Raw genomic sequence first — 23,155 nt, 5'->3', positions numbered from 1 at the left:
GCGTCCACCTCCCACACACTCCTGGCCTGGGTGTGCCTCTCTGCCTGGCTCTCTGCCCCCTGAGTGCCTGCTCTTCCCCTGCAGGGTCAATCTGCCCCCTGAGCAGGTCACCAAGGTGACGGTGGGGCGACTGCACTTCAGTGAGACCACCGCCAACAACATGCGCAAGAAGGGCAAGCCCAACCCTGACCAGAGGTGAGCAGCTGCCCCCTTCATGTGCAGAAAGTCCCACAGACCAGCCCATTTTACAGGCGAGGGGCCTGAGACCCGTAGCCCTCGGCTGGCTTTAGAACTGGGGAGAGTGGTTAGGTTTGAGGCCTTTCTCTGGCTTCCTCTGGAGTCCTAGTGGCACTGTAGGTTAGGCATTGGGCTGCTAACCTCAAAGTTGAGGGTTCAAACCTACCAGCTGCTCTGAGGGAGAAAAATGAGGCTTTCTATTCCTGTAAAGAGTTACAGTCTTGGAAACCCACAGGGGCAGCTCTACCCTGCTCTATAGGGTGGCTGTGAGTCAGATGGGCTCAATGGCGGTGAGTTTGGTGTGAGTTTTGGATGAGTGGGATGGCCAAGGCTTTGTTTAGTTGGGTGTTTTTGCCTGACTCCCCAGCTGTCCGCCTTGGGCATGCCTGCCCCCTAGTGGAGACTCAGGCCCTTCCATTTAGGATGGGGTGACCCTGCCCGCTCTCTGAGCCCGCTGGCAATCTGGGTGCGCTGTATACCCAGGAGGGGTGGGGCAAGGGGAGGTGGGGCGGTGCCTCTAAGACCCCCGTGTGCCCCAGGTATTTTATGCTGGTGGTGGCTCTCCAGGCCCACGCACAGAACCAGAACTACACGCTGGCCGCCCAGATCTCAGAGCGAATCATTGTGCGGGTGAGGACCACCATCCCCTACCCTGCCCAGAGGGGGAGCCAGCGGCACCCAGGAAGAATACGGGTGCTGGGGAGTCAGGAGCTAGGGTGCTTTCCCTGCTGTGCTCACTCCCACCCGCTCTGGGCTGCTTCACACGGAAACCTGGAGCCCAGCTGGTCATCCAGGAGCCCACCAGGGACAGAAAGCTTCCCCAAGGGGAGTGGGAGTGGGCACCGGGATTGGTGAGGGGCTGGCTGCAGTGGGTGGTGGGGTGGAAGCTAGGCTGCCCGCTTGCCTGCAGGGCCCCCTCCCCTGCAAATACCAACCCCACCCCAACTCTCTCAAGGCCTCCAATCCAGGCCAGTTTGAAAGCGACAGCGACGTGTTGTGGCAGCGGGCGCAGGTGCCGGACACCGTCTTCCACCACGGCCGCGTGGGCATCAACACAGACCGGCCAGACGAGGCGCTGGTCGTGCACGGCAACGTCAAGGTCATGGGCTCGCTCATGCACCCCTCAGACCTGCGGGCCAAGGAGCAAGTGCAGGAGGTGTGGGCGGGGCCGAGGTTGTCCGCGAGGGACAGGGCGGGGCGGACAGCCGGTGGAGGCGGGGCCATAGGGCTTACAGAACTGGAGCAGGACGGGACTGATTGCGGCGGGGGGCCATAGGGGGCGGGGCTTGTGGGCGGGGCTCTCGGGAGGGGCGGGTTTGTGGGCGGGGCTTCTGGGGACTGGAAGGAGCCCAAGCTGGTTCTCCAGAGCCAAGGGCGCTGGAGGCAGGGTCTCCCAACCGCACTGCAGCGTCCGGGCTGCCCCCTCCTGGACTTCGACCCTTCGCCGGGACCCTCCCCGAAGGAAAGGGGTTCAGTGTGGGCCTGGCTCCCTGCAGGTGGACACCACGGAGCAGCTGAAGAGGATCTCGCGCATGCGGCTGGTGCACTACCGCTACAAGCCCGAGTTCGCCGCCAGCGCGGGCATCGAGGCCGCGGCGCCAGAGACCGGTAGGGGCCGGAAGGATGGGGACCTGGGCTGGGATCCTCCGCCTTCGACTCTCACCAGGCATGTCTCTGCCCTTTGGGAACCCCCTCCCACTGACTTCCGCAACTCTATGGGAGCAAAAGGCCTCCTTGTCCCTCCATGGAGCCACAATGATGGTTTCAAACTATTGACCTGGTGATTAGCAGCCGGACTCATAAGCAACTAGGACACCAGGGCTCCTTGTCCCCTGGACCGGGAAACTCAAATGAACCCAGCCTTCCTCTGCTCGAGCTCTCTCTGACCCGGGCCCTCACCCTGGACCTGAGACCCCCTTGAACACTTGGTCCTAGGGAACCCCCCCGAATGGTTTCCCTGCCTGGTGCCGTGCCCTCAGTATGTGGGGGTGCCGTGACATGCCCTGGCCCCTCACACACACTTGGCTGTGTCCACTCCAGGTGTCATCGCCCAGGAGGTGAAGGAGATCCTGCCCGAAGCTGTGAAGGACACCGGCGACGTGGTCTTTGCCAACGGGAAGACCATTGAGAACTTCCTGGTGGTGAACAAGGTCTGCAGGGTGGGAGGGTCAGCCTGGGTGCTGCAGGCTGCAGGGGTAGGGGCATCCTGAATCTTCTGAGCCCCAGCACCATCCCAGCCCCCAGGGAAGGGGGGAGCAGGCAGCTGGAGGAGGGTGTGGGAGGACAGTGGGAAGAGCCTGGCTGAGGGTCCCTTTCCCCCTCAGTAGCACAAGGGTGGTTGTAACCCCTGCTCCCTGTGGTTATTGCCCACCCTGAACACGTGGTGTAAGGCGCACTGGTGGCTGAGTGATTACGCATTGGGCTGCTAACTGCAAGACCAGCAGTTCAAAACCACCAGCCGCTGTATGGGAGAGGGATGAGGCTTTCTCTTCCTATGAAGAGTTACCATCTCAGAAACCCACAGGGGCAGTTATACCCTGTCCTATAGGGTGTCTGTGAGCTGGCGTCGAGTCGGTGGCACTGGGTGTGGTTTTTAAATAAGGGGGAGGGGCGTTTATCATGAGAGTGTAAAGGGCTAACTGGACTTGGCTTCTGACCAAAGGTTGGAGGGGAAGCGCCACCAGAGGTGCCAGGCAGAAAAGCCTGCCGTTCAACTTCTAAAGAAATGGCACTGAAAATCCTAGTGGTGTGGTCACCGTGGGTCAGAATGGGATTCGAGGGGCTGGTCTGGTGGCGCAGAGGGTGTGGGACCACCTGACATGCCTGGCACCTCGATGTAGCCACAGCTGAATGGTCAAGTGCTGAGGCCCCAGACCTCATGTCAGTTGGTGGTGGTGGGGGGCGGGGGTGCTGACTGAGAACGGAAGGGCTGTCCAGGCAGGGGGAGGCTCTGCCTGGCCCAGGCAGGTCCCTCACCTGAGGGCCTCGCCTGCTGCCGGCAGGAACGCATCTTCATGGAGAACGTGGGGGCTGTGAAGGAGCTGTGCAGGCTGACGGACAACCTGGAGACACGCATTGACGAGCTGGAGCGCTGGAGCCACAAGCTGGCCAAGCTCCGGCGCCTCGACAGCCTCAAGTCCTCAGGCAGCTCAGGCGCCTTCAGGTGGGGGTGTGGACGCCGGGTTGGCAGGCAGGGAGTGAAGGCCTCTGCCCAGGGCATCCCTGATCTTGGCCCTGGCCTGTTCCTGCAGCCACGCTGGGAGCCAGTTCAGCCGGGCAGGCAGCGTCCCTCATAAGAAGAGGCCCCCCAAGGTGGCCAGCAAGGTAAGGGGCAAGCTGGCAGGTGGCTTGGACTGTGGCTTCCAGTTCCCACGTAGCCCCTCTCCCAGCTGGGACCTCCCCAGTTGCTTCGCCCTGCCAGGTCCCCATGTTCCCGTCCCCTCCCTCTGTCCCTGAGCTCTCACTGTGGACCTGGCTGATGCCCCTGGCTCCCCCTTCTCCGCCCTCCCCCCCTGGCACAGTCATCGTCCGTGGCCCCAGACCAGGCCTGCGTCAGCCAGCGCTTCCTACAGGGTACCATCATCGCCCTGGTCCTGGTCATGACTTTCAGGTGACTTGCCCCAGGCTCTGCGGCCGGGGTTGCTGGATGGGATTCGGGTGCCCAGTGCAGTCAGACTGGGGGGCAGAGAAAGGCATGGCCCGGAAGGTCAGGGGCTGAGATCTTGGGCGAGGAGGGTAACAGACCCTTTTTTGTGGCCCCAGGATCACGGGCCTGCCCTTGGGGGTGGATGGGGACACTGGATGGTGGTCCCAGCCTCATGCTTCCCCTTTTCTGTGGCCTGCAGTGTTGTGTCCATGTCCACTCTGTATGTACTGAGCCTACGGACCGAGGAGGACCTAGTGGATGCTGATGGGTACGTCCCGGGAGGCCAAGGCAGCGGTGCCCCAGAGCAGAGGCTCCCCAGAGCAGAGGGGCCCAGGGGCCCGTCTCCTCTGAGGGCCCAGCCTCAAGTTCTCTCCTACAAGGAGTGGGGGGAGGGGGGCTCCTTGGAGGGTGGGTAGCTTTACCTGGTCCTTACTGAAGCTGATGCTTTTTTCTGGGCTTCTGAGAGTCAGGGGGCCCTGGGTCAGAGGAGGGCTGGGCAGGGCCTCCGGGCTCTCGGCCCACTGCGCCCCCAGCTCGCAGGGCTGTCTCTCACTGTGTGTTCTCTCTCCTTCCTTGCACCTCTTCCTACCACCTTCCTCTCCGCACTCCCTTAGCTCTTTTGCCGTGTCTACTTCCTGTCTCCTCGCTCTGCTCCGGCCCCAGCACCTTGGGGGGAGCAAGGCCATGTGCCCATGGTACGTGTCTGGACCAAGCTTCCCTGCCCACCTCTGGCTCCTGTTGCCCTCCGTGCTGCCTCCTGTCCACCTTGCCTACCATGCCCTCAGCCCCTCCTGCTTCTCTGGGATGCCTTGTCTTCCCCTGATGGCCCCCCTCCCCCTAAGCTTAGCCCCCACTTCCCCAGCAGGTCCAGTCAGAGCTTTGGGACCACGCAATTTCGCCAGTCCCCTGTGCCCGCTGGGCTGCCCAGCACACAGTCTCCTCTGCTGCCAGGTACATGCTGGGGCCAGGCCTGCAGACAGAAGCCAGGAGAGGTGGGAAGCGACTGTGTTCTGGGGTTGGGGGCTCACAAACCTTCCCACTTCTTCAGTGACCACTGGCCTGCTCAGCTCGCCCCCCCGCCAAGCCATGCGTACCTTGGACCTGTGTTCCAGCCACCCCTGCCCAGTCGTCTGCTGCTCCTCACTGCCCCCCAGCCCCACCACGGACCCCGATCCTACCACCAACCACTCAGGTCTGTACTACTTGGGTCCAGGACTTGGGGTGAATCCAAAGAGAGACCCAAGAACTCACTGCTGGAGCCCCATAGAGGCCCAGGGGCAGACCAGGGGAGCCAAGAGAAGGCCTCAAAAGCTGGAGTGGGGCAGCCACCTGTCTACCTCTCAGCCTGCCTGCCCCTGCTTCTACCCACAGGCCCTAGTCAGATGGCCCTGCTGCCAGTCACCAACATCAGAGCCAAGTCCTGGGGCCTTTCAGCCAATGGCATCAGCCACTCCAAGCTTCCCAAGAGCCTGGAGCCCGTGGCCAGCCCTGCAGTCCCCTACCCGGGGGGACAGGGCAAAGCCAAGAACAGCCCCAGCCTTGCTCTTCACGGCCGTGCCCGCCGAGACGCCCCCCAGTCCAGCCCAAGTCCTGCCCAGCCCACTCAGCCTCAGAGCCAACCAGGTACTTGCCCCTCCTCCCTGTCACCTGGTTCCCAGGCTGGGCCCATTGTCACCGGTGTACAGATGTTTACTGAGCCGGTATAACAGACAGGCATGGAGGCAGGTGGATGCCAAATCAGGTAGATGGGGATCGGCCTTGTGAATCTTCATCTTCAATGCCACTGTTCAGAGGAAGCTGATTTAGGGGACACGGGACCTGCCCAGTGTGGACAGCCCACAACCAAGGGATTAGGTCCTAGGTCTGCCTGGCCCCCAGGCCAGCATCCCAGGGCCAGGAGGAGCCCCTGTACCTCCTTCACCCCACCCCACCCCCTGCCAACCTTTCCCCAGGCCTCAGACTTTTGCTTTTAACAAAGAGAACCTCTGAAGTCAGGTTTTCAAAGTGGCTTCCTCTGAGGTCCCCTCCAGGGCTACTGTGGGACCAGAACCTTGCTGTAGGCACTAGGCCACCTCACTCACTTTAGTGACTTTAAAAGAAAACAACCAACCAAACCAAACCAACCCGGGAGGCATGGTTGGACCGAGATTGAAATGGAAAGTGCTGGACACCCCAAGGGGAGATGCTGGCCAGCTGCCTTAACCGAGTCTGGTCTGTGGCTGGGGTGTTGGTGATAGAAGGGGTCCTGCCCCCAAAGAACATGCTGTGGGCAGCTTTGCAGTGGACTGAATCCAGACTCAGGTCAGAGAGGTGAGCAGGGCATGCTCCCTGGAAGAGGTGATGCTGGAAGTGAGTGTTCTCAGAAGCAGTCCGAGGGGGCTGCAGAAAAGCCCCAAAGTCCATGGAGAAGTGGAATTGAAAGATGCTGGCATTTCCCCACAAACTTTTTTATCCAACCATCACTTTATGTTACATACTTGTGCTACTGGGTTTTTTATGAAAGATGTCTTTCTGTTGAAAATACTTAGCGTTTTAAGTGTGTGTGTGTGTGTGTGTGTGTGTGTGTGTGTAGGTGGGGGGGTAAGGTGAAAGTTTACACGGCAAGCTTGGTTCCCAGTTCTTATCCAGCTTGCCCCTGGGCACTGGTTATCTCCCTACCACGTGTCTATGTTCAGTGTTCTCTCTCTTTCCTTGCAGCTTGGCCGGTTTCCATCGGTCTAGCTTTGACCCTGCCTTGCCACCTCTGCTAGTGGGCAAATGTTGACGGTTTGGTCTCCCAGTTGATTGTTTAAGAGATCTCATACTCCCAGGTGATGTTGTTTCTTTTAGGAGCCTCTCTATCGTTTGGCGGAAAGGTGACCTCTAGGAGTGGCTTCATGCCAAGTTCAAAGGATCCCTTGGAACGATAGTCTCTCTGGGGTCCCTTTTGTTGTAAGGTCTGGCCTTTCCTAGGAACGTGAGTCTAGGTCTGCGTTCTCCCATTCTGTCCGGGGCCTTCTGTGGCGAACTCTCGGTACCATCTACTGCTTCTGGTTTCCGTGGTCTGATCGTCTTGTGGACTAGTTTCTTGTCTGAGCTTTTGGCTTCCTTCATTCTTTTCTGCTCCGGGTGAGGAGAGACCAATAGTTATATCTTAGGGGGCTGCCCGCAAGCTCTGAAGACCCTGGACGTCACTCAGATGGTTATGGTCCATGCGATCCTGCGATCTTAATGATTCTGTGACTAAAATAGGCTACGTGAACCCACCCCAGAATCTGAAGTTGTGGTGCATTGCTGTTGAGTGGGGCTCTCCAGGCCGTGACCTTTTGAGAGCCATCACCAGGCCTCTCTTCCGAGGCACTTCTGGGTGGGCTTGAGACATCCTCCTTTGGGCTCCTGGATGAGTGCTCATTGGTTCCGCTCAGCCGCCTGGCGCTGTTTCGACAGGCAGGAGGACTTTGCCCAGAGAGAACTAAGAAGGCATCCTGCCTCTATCAGATGCCTGGCTGTGGCCCCAAAGGGCATACTGATGCTGCTGGGGCCCCTGGGGCTCAGCACTGTGCCTCCTAGAGCCTAGTGTGTGTGTGTGGGCGCGCGAGCGGCGCGGGGGGGGCGTTCTGGGTAGGATTGTCAGAGAGCAGCAAGCCTGAGGGTGAACGAACAGAGAAAGCATCTCGTCTCCCCTTCTCTCCCACCACCCCCATCACACAGCACTAGACTGCATCAGCTCGTCGGGGGCCGGGAGGGGCTCACTCACCCGTAGAGGTGCGCTGGCAAATATTGAAAAACTGGCTCTCGGGGAACCTGATCGGTGTGGGGTAAATATCCTCGCCCCCCCGACACGACCTATTTCACACTCTCAGCTGAACACTGAACCTTGAGTTGGGGAGGGCAGGCCCCTGCACCCTGCTGGTGGCAAAAGGCTTCCCGGTGGCCCTTGTGGGCTCCCATTCCTGGGGTGGAGGCGACTCTCAGGCCGGCTCCTGGGAACTGGCTAGTCCCCGGGGCTCATGGAGAAGACGAGGCATATGACCCCTCCAGCCAGGGGGCTTGGGAAGGACTGGAAATGCATTCAGGCTCCAATGGGACGGATTCAAGTCCAGCAAGGAAGGACGCGGCTGCTCTCACCTGTCTGCGCTCCTTACCCCAACCTGTCTCTTGCAGAACCAGTGCCCGCCCTGACCTCCATCCAAGTGCTGGAGACTTCAATGCCCATCACTTCTCAGTACTGCGCACCTGGGGATGCCTGCAGGTGGGCGGGGCTCCCTCCCTCCACCCTCAGGGCGGGCCCCTCCAATGACAGGTGCTCCCGTTTGGCCCCTCTCAGAGAAGCGCTGCCGCCACCAGGTGGGCCCCTGGGTGCTGACCTGAAGGACTTCAGGACTGGCAGACCTCCTGCTTGTTGTATTCTTGACCACCGCAGTATAGCAGACGTAGTAGTAGTTTTGTTAGTTTGTTTTGCAGGGCATATAAAAGTACTTTGTGCTCAACTGTAGTTCATGAAAAGCCAAACTCACTGCTGCCGTAGGCGATGCTGGCTCCCAGAAGCCCTGGGGCATGATGGCTACCCACTGGGCTGGTAACCACAGGCCAGCAGATTGAAACGGCTTTCTCCTATAATCGGAAACTCCCCTGGGAAAGTCTACCGTGCCCTGTAGGGTCCCGACAAGTAGTTCCTGAACAGGAAGAGGGGTTGTCTGTCACTCTGAGTCACCATCGACTCGATGGCAGTGAGTCTGAGCTCCCGTAAAGGGGCCCTGGTGGTGGTTCGTGCAAGTCGGATGGCTAGCCACAAGGTCAGAAGTTCGAAACCACCACCCACCCAAGACAGGGCTTTCTACTCCCGTAAAGAGTCACAGCCTTAGAAACCCACAGGGCCAGTTCTCCCCTGTCCTGTAGGGCCGCTGGGAGTAGTGGATGAGCAGGAGAAACTGGGGGCCGTCCGCCCCCATCAAGCGTGACAGCACTGGGAACCCCAAGGAGCAGTTCTGCTCTGCCCTGCCGGGCGGCTATGAGAGTGCCATCCCCTTGGTGGTGGTGGGTTTAGGTCGCCTATGAAGTGTCCGGGTGCGTTATGAAAAAGTCAGAAATGGGGTGACATGCATGTGACAGAGACATGAAGTGAGCTGTTGGGGGAAACAGCAGGGGAAGATGTGCCGGCTCAGCTCGGGGTTGCCACAAAGGTTCAGTTTATAAAGAAAAAGAAAACAACGCAGAAAGGAACAGGAAGCGCTACCTGGGAAGCGTAATAACGCGCAGTGTGCCTGCGTACACTGGGGACTCGGGGGTGGTGGGGCAGCTGCAGCAGGTGGCCTGTACCTGAGGAGCCGGCTTTGTCCCTTCAGGCCCGGGAACTTCACTTACCACATCCCCGTCAGCAGCAGCACCCCACTGCACCTGAGTCTGACGCTGCAGATGGAGTGAGTACTGGGGATTGGCGGTGGGGGGTATTCCCATGGCCCCAGATCCCCTCCTGCCCCCTCACAGGAGTTTTGGGGGAAGTGACCGAACAGGGATGCTCACTTTGTGCTCAACTACTTCCCCCCCGGGCCGTCAACACCCCTCTGCGGGGTCACTGGGCCATGGAGAGTGCTGTGGGGCTTGGCTTGTGAGCTGGGGGTGGAGATCTGGTTGGGAGCGGGTTGGGATGAAGACCCTGTAACTCCATTTCCCACCACCCTCAGCTCCCCCTCCCCCGTGTCCGTGGTGCTGTGCGGCTTGAAGACGGAGGAAGAGCCCTGTGAGGAGGGGAGCTTCCCCCAGAGCCTCCCTACCCACCAGGACACCCAGGTAGGGCAGGGCTGGGCCTCAGGGTCTCCCCTTTCCTGGCACAACTGGGCCCCCCAGTCGGAGCGGAAGGGGCATGAGTCAGGGATGTGGGCCCACCTGTCCTCTCCCCGTGGCCTGGGGAAGGCCAGCATGGAGGGGCATGGTGATGGGCACCAGCAGGGAAGGAATGCGAACTGGCATGGTCTCTGGATCAGGTCATTCTCCCTGGAAAAGCTACGTTCAAGATTAGAACTGAAGAATGGTTTGGGGACAGCCAGGGCAGAAAGGGGGACCATGCTGCAGGAGTGGGGGGCAGCGGCAGAGGAGGGTGCTGTGTGGGCAGAGCTGGCATGTGAGGAGGGCTGCAAGTCACTGAAGTGGTCACTGTCAGGTCTGGCCCTGAGACTCAGGCCTGAAGTCAAACTTCCCTGTGAGCGCCCTCAGGCTTCATCTGGGAACCCATGTCTGGGCCTGTCGCTGACTGGTCCTCTCTGGCCATGTGACCAGAAGTTACACTGCTCCTTATTCTCAGACACAAACACACATCAACTCTGACTCACGATGAGCCTACAGGGCTGGGCAGAACTGCCCCTGTGGGTTTCGGAGGCTGTACCTGTTTACGGGTATAAAATGCCTCTTCTTTCTCCCTCAGCGGGGGCTGGTGGTTTCAAACTGCCTACCTTGAGACTGGCAGTCCAACATGTAACCACTATTCCACCAGAGTTCCCTCTAGCATCTCTTAACTTCTAACCACTTCGGCTCCAGCCTGGTGCTTCCTCTGTCGCAGGCCCTCTACTGGACAGAGGTGGAGTGGGGAATACTGAGGTGGGAGGGGGAGACCCCAGAGCTGGGGCCCACAGAGTAGTGGAGGGGGAGCCTAGCCAGGTGCCTATGGGGGCACAGGCCAAGCCACTGCTGCAGGCAGGTAGCAGAAGCTCCCCGGGATGGGCTCATGTTGCCCTGAATGGAAGCAAGCCAATTAGATCTGGCTGTGAATGCCAGCTCTGCCATAGCCCCAGGGTGGCCCTGTGACTCCACCATCACAATCCCCGGCCTTCGAGCTCCCGAGGGACACTACAGAGCCAGACCTCTGAGGCTATACATCTTTCTGGAAACAGACGGCCAGTGGGTTCAAACTGCTGACCTTTCGGTTTGCAGCCGAGCGCTTAACCACTGCACTGCTGGGGCTCCTGCCAGCCTGTGAGATGGGTTGGGGTGAGGCCCTGGCCTGCGGTGTGGTGGCTGGGAGGAAAAGCCATTGTTTGAAATAGACGGGAGGCAGGGCCAGGTGAGGGCTGCCCACCTGACAAGCCCAGGGCGGTGCAAGCCCACTGCTGCCCACACATCTCAAAGCCCCCTCTGCTTCTGCCCCTTCCAAACCTGCCCTCCCCCCAGGGCTGCAGGTCGGGGGCAGACCTGACCCCTCCCTCTGCTCCCACAGGGCACCTCCCACCAGTGGCTGATAACCATCCCATCCTTCCGAGAGTTCACCTACCACTTCCGGGTGGCGCCGCTGGTGAGTACAGGTGCCCCGTCCCTGCACTGCAGCCAGGGGCTTTGGGAGAGGAGGCGGTTGGGAAGAAGAGACTTGCAGAACACAAGGGCGGACTGGAACAACCCCAGGAGCCGCCTCTTTTTGTCCCTTCCACCCAGGGTCAGGCCAACTGCAGCGCAGAGGCCCCGGGCCAGGCGGCCACCAACTACTACTTCCAGTTCTCCCGCCTGTGCAACTGAGTGTGGACCTTGGCAGGGCACCAGGGCCGCTGGATGCTACACTGGAGCCTGGCTGGCCAGCTCTCTGCTCACTGGAACCCCCTCTGCAGAGGCTGAAGCCAGCACTGGGCACAACGCAAGTCCTCACACTGGAGCTGCTGTTCCCGCTGGGAGCCCCTCGCATGCCCCCAGCAGCAGAGCGAGCCCGAGCCAGAGGAGGCCTGGAGCCGGGACGAAGCCCACCTATCTCTGGTCCGGGTGTGGTAGAGGGCTGGCTTCAGTGCCCTGGAGGCAGGGGATAGCCTGTACCCCAACTTGTCCCAGACCCTGCTGGCCCCTACCTCCCCTATAGAGGTCAGGGGCCACTCCTCTTTGGGAAGAGGACCTACCTGCCTCTGAGATCAGCAGGGGCCCTGGATCCATGAGTCAGTGGTGGGCAGAGCAGCTGCTCCCTGGAAGGGTAGGGGGTCTGGGTTTCAGACTTTGGGGCATGACTGTTACACTGGACTTGGACTTCTAAGCTTTAAGCATGGCCTATGGGTTCTCTTCTCCCTGGGAGAGCTTGGCTCCCGAGAGCACTCAGGGCAGCTGAGGCCAGCCCTGAATGGGTTGGAGACTGACCACGTGCCTTATGTACCCTTAGTGCCCGGCTGAAGCCACCCCCAGCCCTTCGCAGGCCTGCACCAGTACAGGCCAGAGGGCCCTTGAACCTGGAGTGCTCCCTGGGAACTCTCCCTCACTAAGCAGAGGAGCAGCAATCCCTGCCAGGCAGCAGGTAGTCTCTGCTGGGAGGTGGATGCATATAGATTTTGTGGTTATTAATGAAGTAATTACTAAAATGCACTTAAACCAGGGAAGGGTGGAGTGCGAGGGTGGAGTTCAAAGCCCAGAGGTGATACTTGGAAGGACAAGGTAGCAGCTCCCAGCCTGTGGAGCCTTCCCAGGGCACCGGCTGGGCCAGCTAAGCTGTCAGTGGGCCCACCTCTGCCCTGCCTCCCGGGAGCAGCACGGTGGGTTAGTGAAGATGCTTTCTCTTGAGTATGAGCCTAGAGCCTCCTGAGGCCACATCCAGGGTACCTAGGTAGGGAATCTGCTAGAGATGTCTGTCCTGGCTTCAGAAGTGGGCTCCACCACCTTCTCAGTGTTTGAAGAGGGCTCTCTGTGGGAAGCCCTTGGTCGCAGCCTGAGGGTTGCAGGCCCCTCTCTGGTGGGTCTTGAAGCACTTAACGCCTGGACAGAGAACACCAAGAGCTGACACTGAAGAGCCTGACAGGACCCCCAAGGATGGCCCCTGGGCGTTTTCGAGGCTGCCAGAAGAATCTTTCTCCGGAGGACTTGGCTGGTGGGTTCAAAAGCTGAGCTTCCGACAAACAGCTGAGTGCTTAACCACTGTGCCACCAGGGGATACCACTCCCTTATTTTGACATAGGAACTACGTGGCTCCCCAGCTTAGGCCTGCTGTTATCCCACCTGCCACTAGGGGCTCCCTCCCTAAAGCCTGTGCTGCATCTCTGCCCTTGGGCTAGGATTCTGGGGCTTGTGGGGCAGTGTAAGCACTCCCCAGCCCCAGTCCTTGGTAACTGGAAAGTGACCCTCCACCTCCCCCTGGAACCCATCTGGACCCAGCACCGCCCCAATCTGGTGAGCAGCTGGCTGTCTCCAGGCCTAGGAGAGCAGGCCCTGGTGCAGGAGTTGGGGCCAAGCTGCTTGAGTGTGTGTGTGGGCTCAACCTTGGACCAAAGTTGCCTTTTGCCTGAGGTACAGGGACTTCAGGAAGGCTTGGGGCTGCCAAGCCGGCCCTGGGGGAGGGGGTCCTTGGCTCCAGGCCCCCGCTCCCCCCTGGAACCCACTTTCCTTCCGTCAAGCTTCAAGCTGTACATTGGGCTCCAGAAAACAGTGCTGCCCCCCTGCCCCCGCAGTTGTTTTTGTGTGTCCCCTCTAGTCCCTTCTGACTCATATTGCCACGGTATCGCCCCCTTATAAGCCTGTGTCTGCATAAGGCGCCCCCCCTCCCCCAAGTTAACTCCCATCTCCTCTCCCTGAGCTCTGACTCATATTTATCTTGTACCAACCAAGGGGGGCAGCCCCAGGCCTGCTTGTGTCCTGTCCCATTCTTTTGTTTCTGGAGTAAATATACATATATAAATAAATGTATAAATACTGCTTTGTATCTGAGCTTGCCTCCCGTCTCTTCTTGAGTGTCCGGTGGGCGAGAGGGCTGCCACGGGGACCCAGCCCAACGAGAATGCTAGGCTCTTCACGAGGTGGCCGGAAGCTTGGGGACCCTGCCGGGGATATGCCATCCTCGGCCTCACGGCAGGACTGGGAACAGAGTTCAGCAACCCCTTCGGGGGGCACATGCCATGTTCATGCTGGACTGCTGCCCTCCCTTCCTGGATCAGGAGCAGCAAGGCTTTATGAAGGTGCTGGGCCCTGAGGAGGACGGCTGCAGGGAGAGGAAAGGGTTGGCCCAGGGCAGAACTGACTGGTGCAGGTCCCTAGAAGTCTTTGATCTAGAAGGGATGGGAAGAGGGCAGGCCCGGACCCAGATGCCCCTCTGACATTCCTGACACCCCCCACCCAGAGGAGGAGAGTGGCAGGAATCATCTAAGGGCAAGTGGGGAACGAGAAGGGGTGGGGCCGGGTCCAGCAGCACCTCCATAGGAAGGACACCTGACAGAACTGTCACACCTCTGCCTTTATTGTGAGCATAGGGGCAACTCTTTCAGAAAGGGTAAAAAAAGGCCCAAAGTGTAATTTACAAAAGGAGGAATCCAGTGAAGCTGCTGGTTGGTGCCTGAAAGAAGAGAGAAGATTCAGAGTGAGCTCACTGCCCTTCCTCCCTGAACCCTGACTCTCTGGGGCACACCAAGAGCTGGCAGGCACACGCCTTTGGAGCTGACGGCCCAAAATGGGCTCTTGGGGGCCTGTTGACTTTCTGCAGCCAGTCTGATGTGCCCATCCTGTCCCCTTTGGAGCAGTGTCTCCAAGTCAAGGTAGCCCCTCAGGAAGCTTGCACCAAGCCTGACGGGGGATACCCTCCCAACCCACGCCCATGAGACTGAGGCCTTGGGACAGTGTGGAAAATCCCCATTGTTGCCGTCAGACCGATTTTGACACATGACGACCCTGTGAGTTCCATTCAATGGGGTGGCTGCTCCACAAGGCTTTCGTGGCTGTGACCTTCTGGAAGCAGATTGCCAGGCCTGTCTTCCGTGGTGCCTCTAGGTGGATTCGAACCCTAACCAACTTCTTGGCTAGAGGTTAGGTGCTTGCTGTACTATCTGTACCACCCAGGGACTCCCATTAGAGTGAGGAAAAGCGGCACGTGCCCAGTGTCCCTGTCCGTCCTGCTGTCTATTAGGCATGGGATCATCAGGGAAGGGCACAAGGACCTTGCTGATGGGGGTGGGGGCAGGGTTCTGCAGGCTGGGCCCTGGGAACTCAAGTACCCCAATCCTGGTGAGGTTCTTACCCCGAGGGGCTGGGGGTTGTCATACGTAGATGCCGACCCAGAGCAGCAGGAAGAGGACCCCAAAGCCCATAAAGAGCGAGGCCACCAGAGAGATGAGGAGCTCTTTGTAGATGTCCCGAGTGTACTTGGTGGAGGTCACCTCATAACTGGTCAAGGCTGTTAAGGTGAAGCACAGGGCTGAGGCGCAGGAGGCTAGGGCCTGAACAGCAAGGCCTACAATAAGGGCTCCGTGAAAGCAGAGGAACCTAAGAAATGTCCTGGTGGTCCAGCCCAGCCCTCCACCATGAAAGAATGAGGCCTGCAGGGCTTAGGCCAACTTTCCTCCCAGGTCACATAGCAAGTAAGCAGTGTTGAAGCTGGGCCTGGCTCCTGCCCACCCCCTGACATCTGAGCGCCACCCCCTTACCCTTTCCCAACCTCCACTCCCCTCAACCCTCTGCTTCCCTTTGGGAAACATGAACAGCAAACCGAGTGCACTTGAACTTGGGACATTAGGCCACAGCTGACCTTGGGCATCAAAAGCTTTCCCCTTGAGCTCCTTTACCTTCTTCCCCCAACCCCATGTACAAAACGGGCAGGGGACATGCACCCAGCCTTGTTGGTGCCCTCGACACCCCCCCACCCACTGGCTGCTCAGTGAAAGGATACACGAAGAACCAGGCGGTGAAGAACATGCCAATGGCCAGGAGCACCACAGTCAGATGGGGGAAGACAGCCGGGTTCACCGGGCTGGTATACCTGCTCATGGCCTCGAGCTCCTAAGGAGGAAATGAAGTCAGAGCTATCGAAGGACCCCCAACTGCAACGGGTCGCAGTAAGGGACAGTGTTCAAATGACAATACCAAAAGCAATGACAATGATCTCAAACCTGGCCTTTGCAAGGAGACAAAGACAGCTGAGTAAGTTGTTGTTCTTAAACATTTTTGGAGGTCCTTGACTCCTATGGCAACGTGACAAAAGGCACAGCCTTCTGCTTGGGAAGACAACCCAAGAAAAACGGCAGCCTACCATTTTTAACACTTGGTACCTACATGTCTACAGAAAACCAGGTTAAGAATCCCATCCGGAAGTCACAGAACCAGGGCTGGTACCCAGCCCTCATCTTTGAATTCAGTGTTTTCCCCATGGCACAAGGATGGTACAACAGGCACAAGACACCCATTCGGATTCTGGCACGACTGGTGGGCGTGATTGTGCAAAGTGGCTATCAGAATATCTATCTCCCAGGGTTGGGGCTGGATTTAGGAAGATGGTGAACGACAAGGCTTCTAGCTCTCACTCAATAGGTGTCTGTTATCTTCCTAAGTCTGCGAGGAAGCTGATGCAAAAATGCCTGAGAGAAAAGGGAGCTACAAACGTAAGGTTCTATACACATGCTAATTTCCATTGTCACCCATCAGCCCCCACCCCACCACCCCCTTTGAGCATCTAGAACATAACAAACTCCGGAGGAGTCAACGGGCTCCATTGTTCTGGGTGACACTGGCGTCCAATTCAGCAAACATTGATCCCCCAGCCCACGCCCGAAAATGATCAAGACAATCGCTGCCATTTATGGGACCTCTCGCCGCCGGCCCAGAATACAACGATGAATAGACATCATCCCCGAGCGAGAGGCGCGCCAGCTGGAGGTCACTAGCAAGCGTGGCAGATAACAAAGAGGTCCGTGAACCGTGGTGAGAGGGCTGCACCGAGCTGGGGGAGCTCCCGGGAGAGAAAAGACAGGAGCCCGTGAGTTGGGGAATGCTTCGCCAAGATGACATTTGCTCGGGGCTGGGGACGAGTTCGGTCTCGGGAAGAACTTTCCACAGAGAAAGCACCTTGGGCAAAGGCTCCAAGGTATTCAAAGTGCCACCCCCGCGTCCTCCCACTCGCACACATCTCGCCATCAGAAGCCTGGTGTGCTCAAAACTCCAGCCCAAAAGTCCACAGCGAAGAAGGTCCTCCCTTCGCCGCCCCTCGATCTCGGCCCGAGGCTCCTGGAGCTCGCACCCCGTGGACCGCGGCCGCCTCAAGTCTCTGCCAGAGAAACGCGGGGCGGAGCGGAGGCTAAGGGGCCTCCACAGCCGGATTCCTCAACCCTCTCACCATTTTGCCAGGCACTGGATCCGCCGCCGCTTCGCCACCGGAAGAACACGTCGGCAGGAACTGGCGCCCAGTCCAGACGGAAGAGGCGGGAACACCTAGCAAGAGGCATTGTGGGACTTGTAGTTCTGCAATGGGGGCCGGACCGTAGTGGAAGCCGGAGTTTGAATGGGGGGGGTCCGGTGTAAAGTTGCGGGAGACCGTGGAGAAGGGCAGTCAAGGATCGCTGATATATTTCCTTCGTGCTGGCAGGACCGTTTCCCTGAAAGTGGCCGAAGGGGGCCAGACCCTGGACTACAATCCCCGTGAGGCTGTGCGCGGCGAGCGGCTCACGTGACGGGAGCGCGGGCTTTGGAAGACGGCGGCGCGGGAGGCAGCCTGCGACCCCCCTGAGGAAATTGTGAGGTTTGGGACCGTCCCGGGCCGCGTCCTCTGTCGACCCCAGAGCAAACGTTAGCTGCCCAGGCTGCGGCCAAAGCCCAGGTGAGACCCCGCGGGAAGCGCGGGAGCGGCGGCGGCTTCTCTGCGCTGCTTTTGGTGGGTGGCGAGCCCGGGGCGGCCGAGCGGGGCGCGCGCGCGGGCTTCGCAGTCAGGCTCTGCCGCCACTTTCCCGCTCGGAGCCGCGGACCCTTCTCCCGATCTCCGGACCCTTTTCTTGTGTGGACAGAGGGTGCTAGCCTGCGTTTTTTTGGGGGGTGGGGGTCGCCGGGTTTTCTGACTACCGTCCTGAGCGAGAGAGCACGCGGTGGGTCTTCGCGTGCCCCCCCCCCCCGCTTCTCTCTGGGATGCGGTGGGCACTGACACCCCCGAGTGCCCTTTCGGAACCCCCTGGCGGCGCGCCGATGGGGCGCTGGCCTGCCGACCGCCAGCCGAGATGGGGCAGCCTCCGACCACCACCACCCCCTCCTCGCCCGGTCCGCCCGCCCCCGCCGGGGTCGCGACGAGTGAGAATGGGCCAGGACGCATTCCAGCCAGGCCGCCATCCCGAGGCTGGCACCCCATGGCTGTAGGGGCCTCGTTGCAGACCGGCCTGGTCATCACTGTATTTTACAGACGAGACTGCCCCACCCCGAGCTCAAGCGACTTAAGAATGTCGCGCCCAGATGGCAAAGGCTGGGGCCCAGATGCAAGGCCAGTACTCTGGCGCTAACTCAGGCTGGCAAAAATCCACCGAAGGCGTAAAGGATTTATGCACGGCTACTCACCAGAGGTTTAGGGGAGCCAACTCTATCGGTGGTTGTGCGGAAGAAAGAACTCACAGGTAAACAAGCGGCCATCTAGCTGGGAAGCAACAAAGCTCACATGGAAGAAGCACATCAGCCTGTGTGATCACGCGGTGTCAAAGGGATCAAGTAGCAGACACCAAAGTACAAAAAATCGTATCATTGTGAATGAGGGGGAGTGCGAGCTGGGGACCCAAAGCTGGTCTGTAGACAACTGGACACATCCCCTTACAGAAGGGTTGCAGGGAGGAGATGAGCCAGTCAGGGTGCAGTGTAGCAATGATGAAACATACAACTTTCCTCTGGTTCCTAAATGCTTCCTCCCCAACCACTATCATGATCCCAATTCTACCTTAAAAATCTGGCTAGGCCAGAGGATGGAAACTGGAAACACAGGGAATCCAGGACAGATGATCCCTTCAGGACCAGTGGTGAGAATGGCATTACTGGGAGGGTGGGGTGGAAAGGGGGAACTGATTACAAGGATCTACATATAACCTCTGGGGGATGGCAACAGAAAAGTGGGTGAAGGGTGCCAGCAGACAGTTTAATATATGACAGAATAATAATAGTTTGTAAATTATCAAGGGTTCATGAAAGAGGGGGGAGCAGCAAGGGAGGGGGGAAATGAGCTGATACGGGGGCTCAAGTGGAAAATGTTTTGAAAATGGTGATGGCAACAGATGCACAAGTGTGCTTGACACAATGGTTGGATTGTGATAAGAGTTTTACAAGTCCCCAATAAAATGATTTAAAAAAAAAGATCACCACCCAGAATCCCCACTGGAGCAGTGCTGCTCTGTGACGTGTAGGGTGGCCATGGGTTGGAATAGAGCTGACTTCAACAGGCTTGCTTTGGTGTATTCACAGCGTGGGGAGTGGTTGCGGACGGCCAACCTTCCTGCTGTGTTTCAAGGCTGTTGGGTCGTTGGGAAGCCAGGGCCTGGTTCTATGCTGAAGTGTCTGGACTGTATTAGGGGCACGCCTGGACCCGGTCACTCGGGCTGGAGAAGGAGCCCTGGGAAGGAAGGGACAGGGGGACCGTGAGAGGCCTAGCCCTAGACAGGTATTGCTTTGAGTTGGACACACTACCAGCGGAGGCACGGTGATTTTAAGTGACACCCCAGCAATCTCCATTTTCATAGTTAGACACTTAAAACCAGTCTCCAACTCTTTACTTAAACTGAGTTTTCTTTTTCAACTGATTTTATTTACAAACAAAAGCATTTACTGTTCCATAGGGTTTAGTCTGATGTGACAACACATGAAGGGTGGTTTGGGCTGGGCCAACGTTTGGGAACTCCTGCCTTATGAAAGCTCTGCCTGGACCAGATGGACCAGACGCCTGGACCAGAGCCTGTGTGGGGCCCGGAGTTCACACTTCAGATTTAGGGGTGGAGAGAACATTTGAAGGGGAAAGACTTCAAACTGTTGGTGTCAAGTTAGGAGCTCCTCAGTTTTGAGGAGCTTGAAGGGAACAGGGTGTAGTGACCATGTTATCCCCATTCAGAGCCGTTGTTGCCAATCCTGCTAGACCAGCTACAAGGATTGAGTTGGGGGTGTTTAATGAGTGGGGTGAAGACCTGGGAAATGGGTTATGGTCAGTGATTAACAAGAAGATAGACACATATTTATTATCGGACTACTTTCACATATAGTCCGTTTGGTTTTGTGCTTACTCTTGTACCATTTTGCCGCCTTTATTGCATCGATAATTGCCTGTCCTGGGCTCAGTTCTGCCTGCACTTCAAGCTTAGCCAAGCTCTCCGCCGGACTTCCCAGATAGCTTTTATAGGTTTAATAGCTTTTTTTGATGCAGACCTCTGTTGTAGCCCTTATTTCATGCCCTGTTAGCCCACCTCTTTCTCCACAAACTCCTAGGCCCTTAGGCCATCAGTGTTGTCTTACACCCCTTCGCACTGAGTCTGTCCCTGCGACTCAGCGACTCAGCGAGCCTTACTTCACACCCACTGAACAAACATGTCTTGGAGACTGGGAGTTTCTTGAGAATGACGGGACCAGGCCTTATTCATTTCTCCAGCTTCAGTGAGATTCAGTGCTGAACTTGTCAGTTGACTGTCTGAAGTTGAGGAGAAAGCACCAATTAGAACCCTGTCTTCTTTTATCCTCAAGGGCTGCCTCTAAAAGCTCTTTTCTTTCTTTTTAAGTCCCCCCGCCTCTCTGCTGCCATGGGAATTCAAGGCCTGGCCAAATTGATAGCTGACGTGGCCCCCAGCGCCATCCGGGAGAATGACATCAAGAGCTACTTTGGCCGCAAGGTGGCCATCGATGCCTCCATGAGCATCTATCAGTTCCTGATCGGTGTTCGCCAGGGTGGCGAAGTGCTGCAGAATGAAGAAGGTGAGACCACCAGCCACCTGATGGGCATGTTCTACCGCACCATCCGCATGATGGAGAACGGCATCAAGCCAGTGTATGTCTTTGATGGCAAGCCACCGCAGCTGAAGTCGGGCGAGCTGGCCAAACGCAGCGAGCGGAGGGCTGAGGCGGAGAAGCAGCTGCAGCAGGCTCAGGCCACCGGGACGGAGGAGGAGGTGGAAAAATACACCAAGCGGCTGGTAAAGGTCACCAAGCAGCACAATGATGAGTGCAAGCAGCTGCTGAGCTTCATGGGCATCCCGTTCCTCGACGCCCCCAGCGAGGCCGAGGCCAGCTGTGCCGCCCTGGTGAAGGCTGGCAAAGTCTACGCTGCGGCCACCGAGGACATGGACTGCCTGACCTTCGGCAGCCCCGTGCTCATGCGGCACCTGACTGCCAGCGAGGCCAAGAAGCTGCCCATCCAGGAATTCCACCTGAGCCGGGTCCTGCAGGAGCTGGGCCTCAACCAGGAGCAGTTCGTGGATCTGTGCATCCTGCTGGGCAGTGACTACTGCGAGAGCATCCGGGGCATCGGGCCCAAGCGGGCCGTAGACCTCATCCAGAAGCACAAGAGCATCGAGGAGATCGTGCGCCGGCTTGACCCCAGCAAGTACCCTGTGCCAGAAAACTGGCTCCACAAACAGGCCCACCAGCTCTTCCTGGAGCCCGAAGTGCTGGACCCAGAGTCTGTAGAGCTGAAGTGGAGTGAGCCCAACGAAGAAGAGCTGGTCAAATTCATGTGTGGTGAAAAGCAGTTCTCCGAGGAGCGAATCCGCAATGGGGTCAAGAGGCTGAGCAAGAGCCGCCAGGGCAGCACCCAAGGCCGCCTGGATGACTTCTTCAAGGTGACAGGCTCACTCTCTTCAGCGAAGCGCAAGGAGCCAGAACCCAAGGGATCCGCCAAGAAGAAGGCAAAGACTGGGGCCGCGGGGAAGTTCAAAAGGGGCAAATAATGATTTTATATCCACTATACCTCTTGGCTCCCCAAATAGCTGCCTTGTCATTCCTCCTAGGAGCTAGAGCAACCTCTGTCGGGGTGGGGAGCAACCCTGTGGCCTCTGGCGCATTCTTTCTCAGTAGCTTTTCTCTTTTTGACTTGACTAAAGGCAGGAAGGTTGCGTTGTGTGCTTCGTTTGCTCAGCAAAGTGTGTCAGGGACAAACCACTGCTGGCCCCTTCCCGTGATACCCATTGTGATGTGAAAGTGATGGCGACACAGTTTTATGAAACGAGAGGGAGATGGGTGGGCAGGCAAGGCTGTAGGGAAATTCTTTCCTCGCTGATCAACTAGAGGCTGATGGGAGGTGATGCTGGAACCAGACTGCTGCTCCCCCGACGTTAGTCTTGATCTCATCTGAACAACAGCCACCAGAGACCAAGGCTTAACCGATTGTGGAAAGAGTTCCTGAGAAAGACAACGGACCAGGCAGGGGTCCTGGCGTTGGCCTTGGCAGCAAGGGTTAGGTTGCTGGTAGCAGAGCTAAGAATGGGCAGGAACTTGAACCTGTTTGTTAATTGAACCTTAGAGCATAAGATGGAGTTGTTCTCGAGATCTGAGGCAATAAACTAATTTAGACTTTGGAATAAAACCCTGGTTTCTGTGTGTTTTTATTTCAAAGGTATGATGAGGGATGGAGATCAGTAATAGTAATCAGGAGGTCACGTTCTTTTAGAATGTTTTAAAACACCTTTTAATTAAGCTCATGGTAACTTCCGGGACTTGGATCCCATTAACAGGTGGTTTAGTGGCCACAAGATGGCACCATGTCCCATGAAACGGCCACAGCCAATGGTAGTTCAGCCATTTGGAGCCATGTGGAGGAAGCCTTTTTTAGCTGAACTTTCAGGGTGGGGTTTTAATAAACATTTCCAATCTGTAAGGTGACGGAAGTGATTTTGAAAAGCCCCACGGTGTGGTTCTAGCCCAGCAACCTTACACACAGTGAAATGAAACACTGCCATCAGCGCAGTTGTCCTTTGAGCCCAGGGTTGCAGCCAAGTGGCCATTCTTGAGGGTCTCCCGCATTTGAGGGTCTACCAGTATCGTGCCCTACTTTGTGACCCGTTCCTCCTGTTAACATGTTCAAGTCACTGAATGGGACAACCCATTTTTCAAGTGACCTCTATGGAGCTTGACACGGGGATGAAATACGGTCTCACAAGAGGAAGGCTTGCCACCACGACCAGCAGACATTGCTACAGAGAAATGGACCTTTCTGAGGCCAGCACCCTGTTCACGGCGCTGTCACCAGTAGATGGTGAATGAAACTGACTTCCCCAGTTTAAAATAGGGCTTCACGCTGGTTCAGGCACAGTTGACTCCAGGAAATAGGTGTAGACCCTAATTTGTAAAGTATCAGAACAGTAACCAGGGTGGAAGAATGATGGGTTGAGAGTCTGGTACAGAAGACTCAGAATTGGTGTAGTGAGCTGGTGACAGAGTCTCATGTGGGAGGACTGGAGAATGACACATTCAAAACTGCTTGATTGGCCACCTTTAGCTGGGCATCTTGTTTCTGCCTGCCAACCAGGAGGTTTGGCCAGTCTGTAACACCTCCTGTCCTTGTTTAGGCAGGAGGGGACGCTTGTAGGGTGATCCGATGTTGCTCAATTGGCCTTGGTTGAACGAGGAAGCACTGGTTTGAGCCAC

At 57.7% G+C, this 23,155-nt stretch overlaps 3 protein-coding genes across 4 annotated transcripts in view; 2 read left to right on the top strand and 1 right to left on the bottom strand.

Annotated features, from left to right (window-relative positions):
* Positions 1-13,519, top strand: part of MYRF (myelin regulatory factor) — a 36,028-nt gene extending 22,509 nt beyond the window's left edge. Inside the window, exons 10-26 of one of the 2 annotated variants that reach the window (XM_075545634.1) lie at positions 85-195; positions 777-867; positions 1,193-1,393; positions 1,734-1,845; positions 2,278-2,387; positions 3,240-3,400; positions 3,489-3,561; positions 3,759-3,847; positions 4,083-4,151; positions 4,749-4,834; positions 4,932-5,075; positions 5,255-5,506; positions 8,027-8,114; positions 9,208-9,282; positions 9,547-9,652; positions 11,073-11,147; positions 11,285-13,519. In XM_075545634.1, coding sequence (XP_075401749.1) covers positions 85-195; positions 777-867; positions 1,193-1,393; positions 1,734-1,845; positions 2,278-2,387; positions 3,240-3,400; positions 3,489-3,561; positions 3,759-3,847; positions 4,083-4,151; positions 4,749-4,834; positions 4,932-5,075; positions 5,255-5,506; positions 8,027-8,114; positions 9,208-9,282; positions 9,547-9,652; positions 11,073-11,147; positions 11,285-11,365 — 1,924 coding nt within the window. In that variant the 3' untranslated portion in view covers positions 11,366-13,519. Of the gene's footprint in view, positions 1-84; positions 196-776; positions 868-1,192; positions 1,394-1,733; positions 1,846-2,277; positions 2,388-3,239; positions 3,401-3,488; positions 3,562-3,758; positions 3,848-4,082; positions 4,152-4,745; positions 4,835-4,931; positions 5,076-5,254; positions 5,507-8,026; positions 8,115-9,207; positions 9,283-9,546; positions 9,653-11,072; positions 11,148-11,284 lie in introns of both variants that reach the window. The other variant, XM_075545633.1, reaches the window with a different exon arrangement.
* Positions 13,520-14,024: 505 nt separating this feature from the next.
* Positions 14,025-17,002, bottom strand: TMEM258 (transmembrane protein 258). The gene is made up of 4 exons (XM_075545632.1): positions 16,908-17,002; positions 15,468-15,577; positions 14,820-14,965; positions 14,025-14,141 (listed from the first exon to the last, which is right to left on the bottom strand). Exons 1-3 carry the CDS (start codon positions 16,908-16,910, stop codon positions 14,839-14,841), a joined length of 240 nt encoding a protein of 79 aa, XP_075401747.1. The 5' UTR covers positions 16,911-17,002; the 3' UTR covers positions 14,025-14,141; positions 14,820-14,838.
* A 115-nt stretch (positions 17,003-17,117) lies between these two features.
* FEN1 (flap structure-specific endonuclease 1) lies at positions 17,118-22,094 on the top strand. The gene is made up of 2 exons (XM_075545631.1): positions 17,118-17,387; positions 20,296-22,094. The coding sequence occupies exon 2, from the start codon at positions 20,317-20,319 to the stop codon at positions 21,457-21,459; it is 1,143 nt and encodes a 380-aa protein (XP_075401746.1). The 5' UTR covers positions 17,118-17,387; positions 20,296-20,316; the 3' UTR covers positions 21,460-22,094.
* Positions 22,095-23,155: the final 1,061 nt, after the last annotated feature.

The sequence above is a fragment of the Tenrec ecaudatus genome, chromosome 4, assembly GCF_050624435.1.
Source record: "Tenrec ecaudatus isolate mTenEca1 chromosome 4, mTenEca1.hap1, whole genome shotgun sequence".
NCBI lineage: Eukaryota > Metazoa > Chordata > Mammalia > Afrosoricida > Tenrecidae > Tenrec > Tenrec ecaudatus.
The sequence above is the reverse complement of the archived record's forward strand: the minus strand, read 5'-3'. Positions and strand labels throughout refer to the sequence as shown.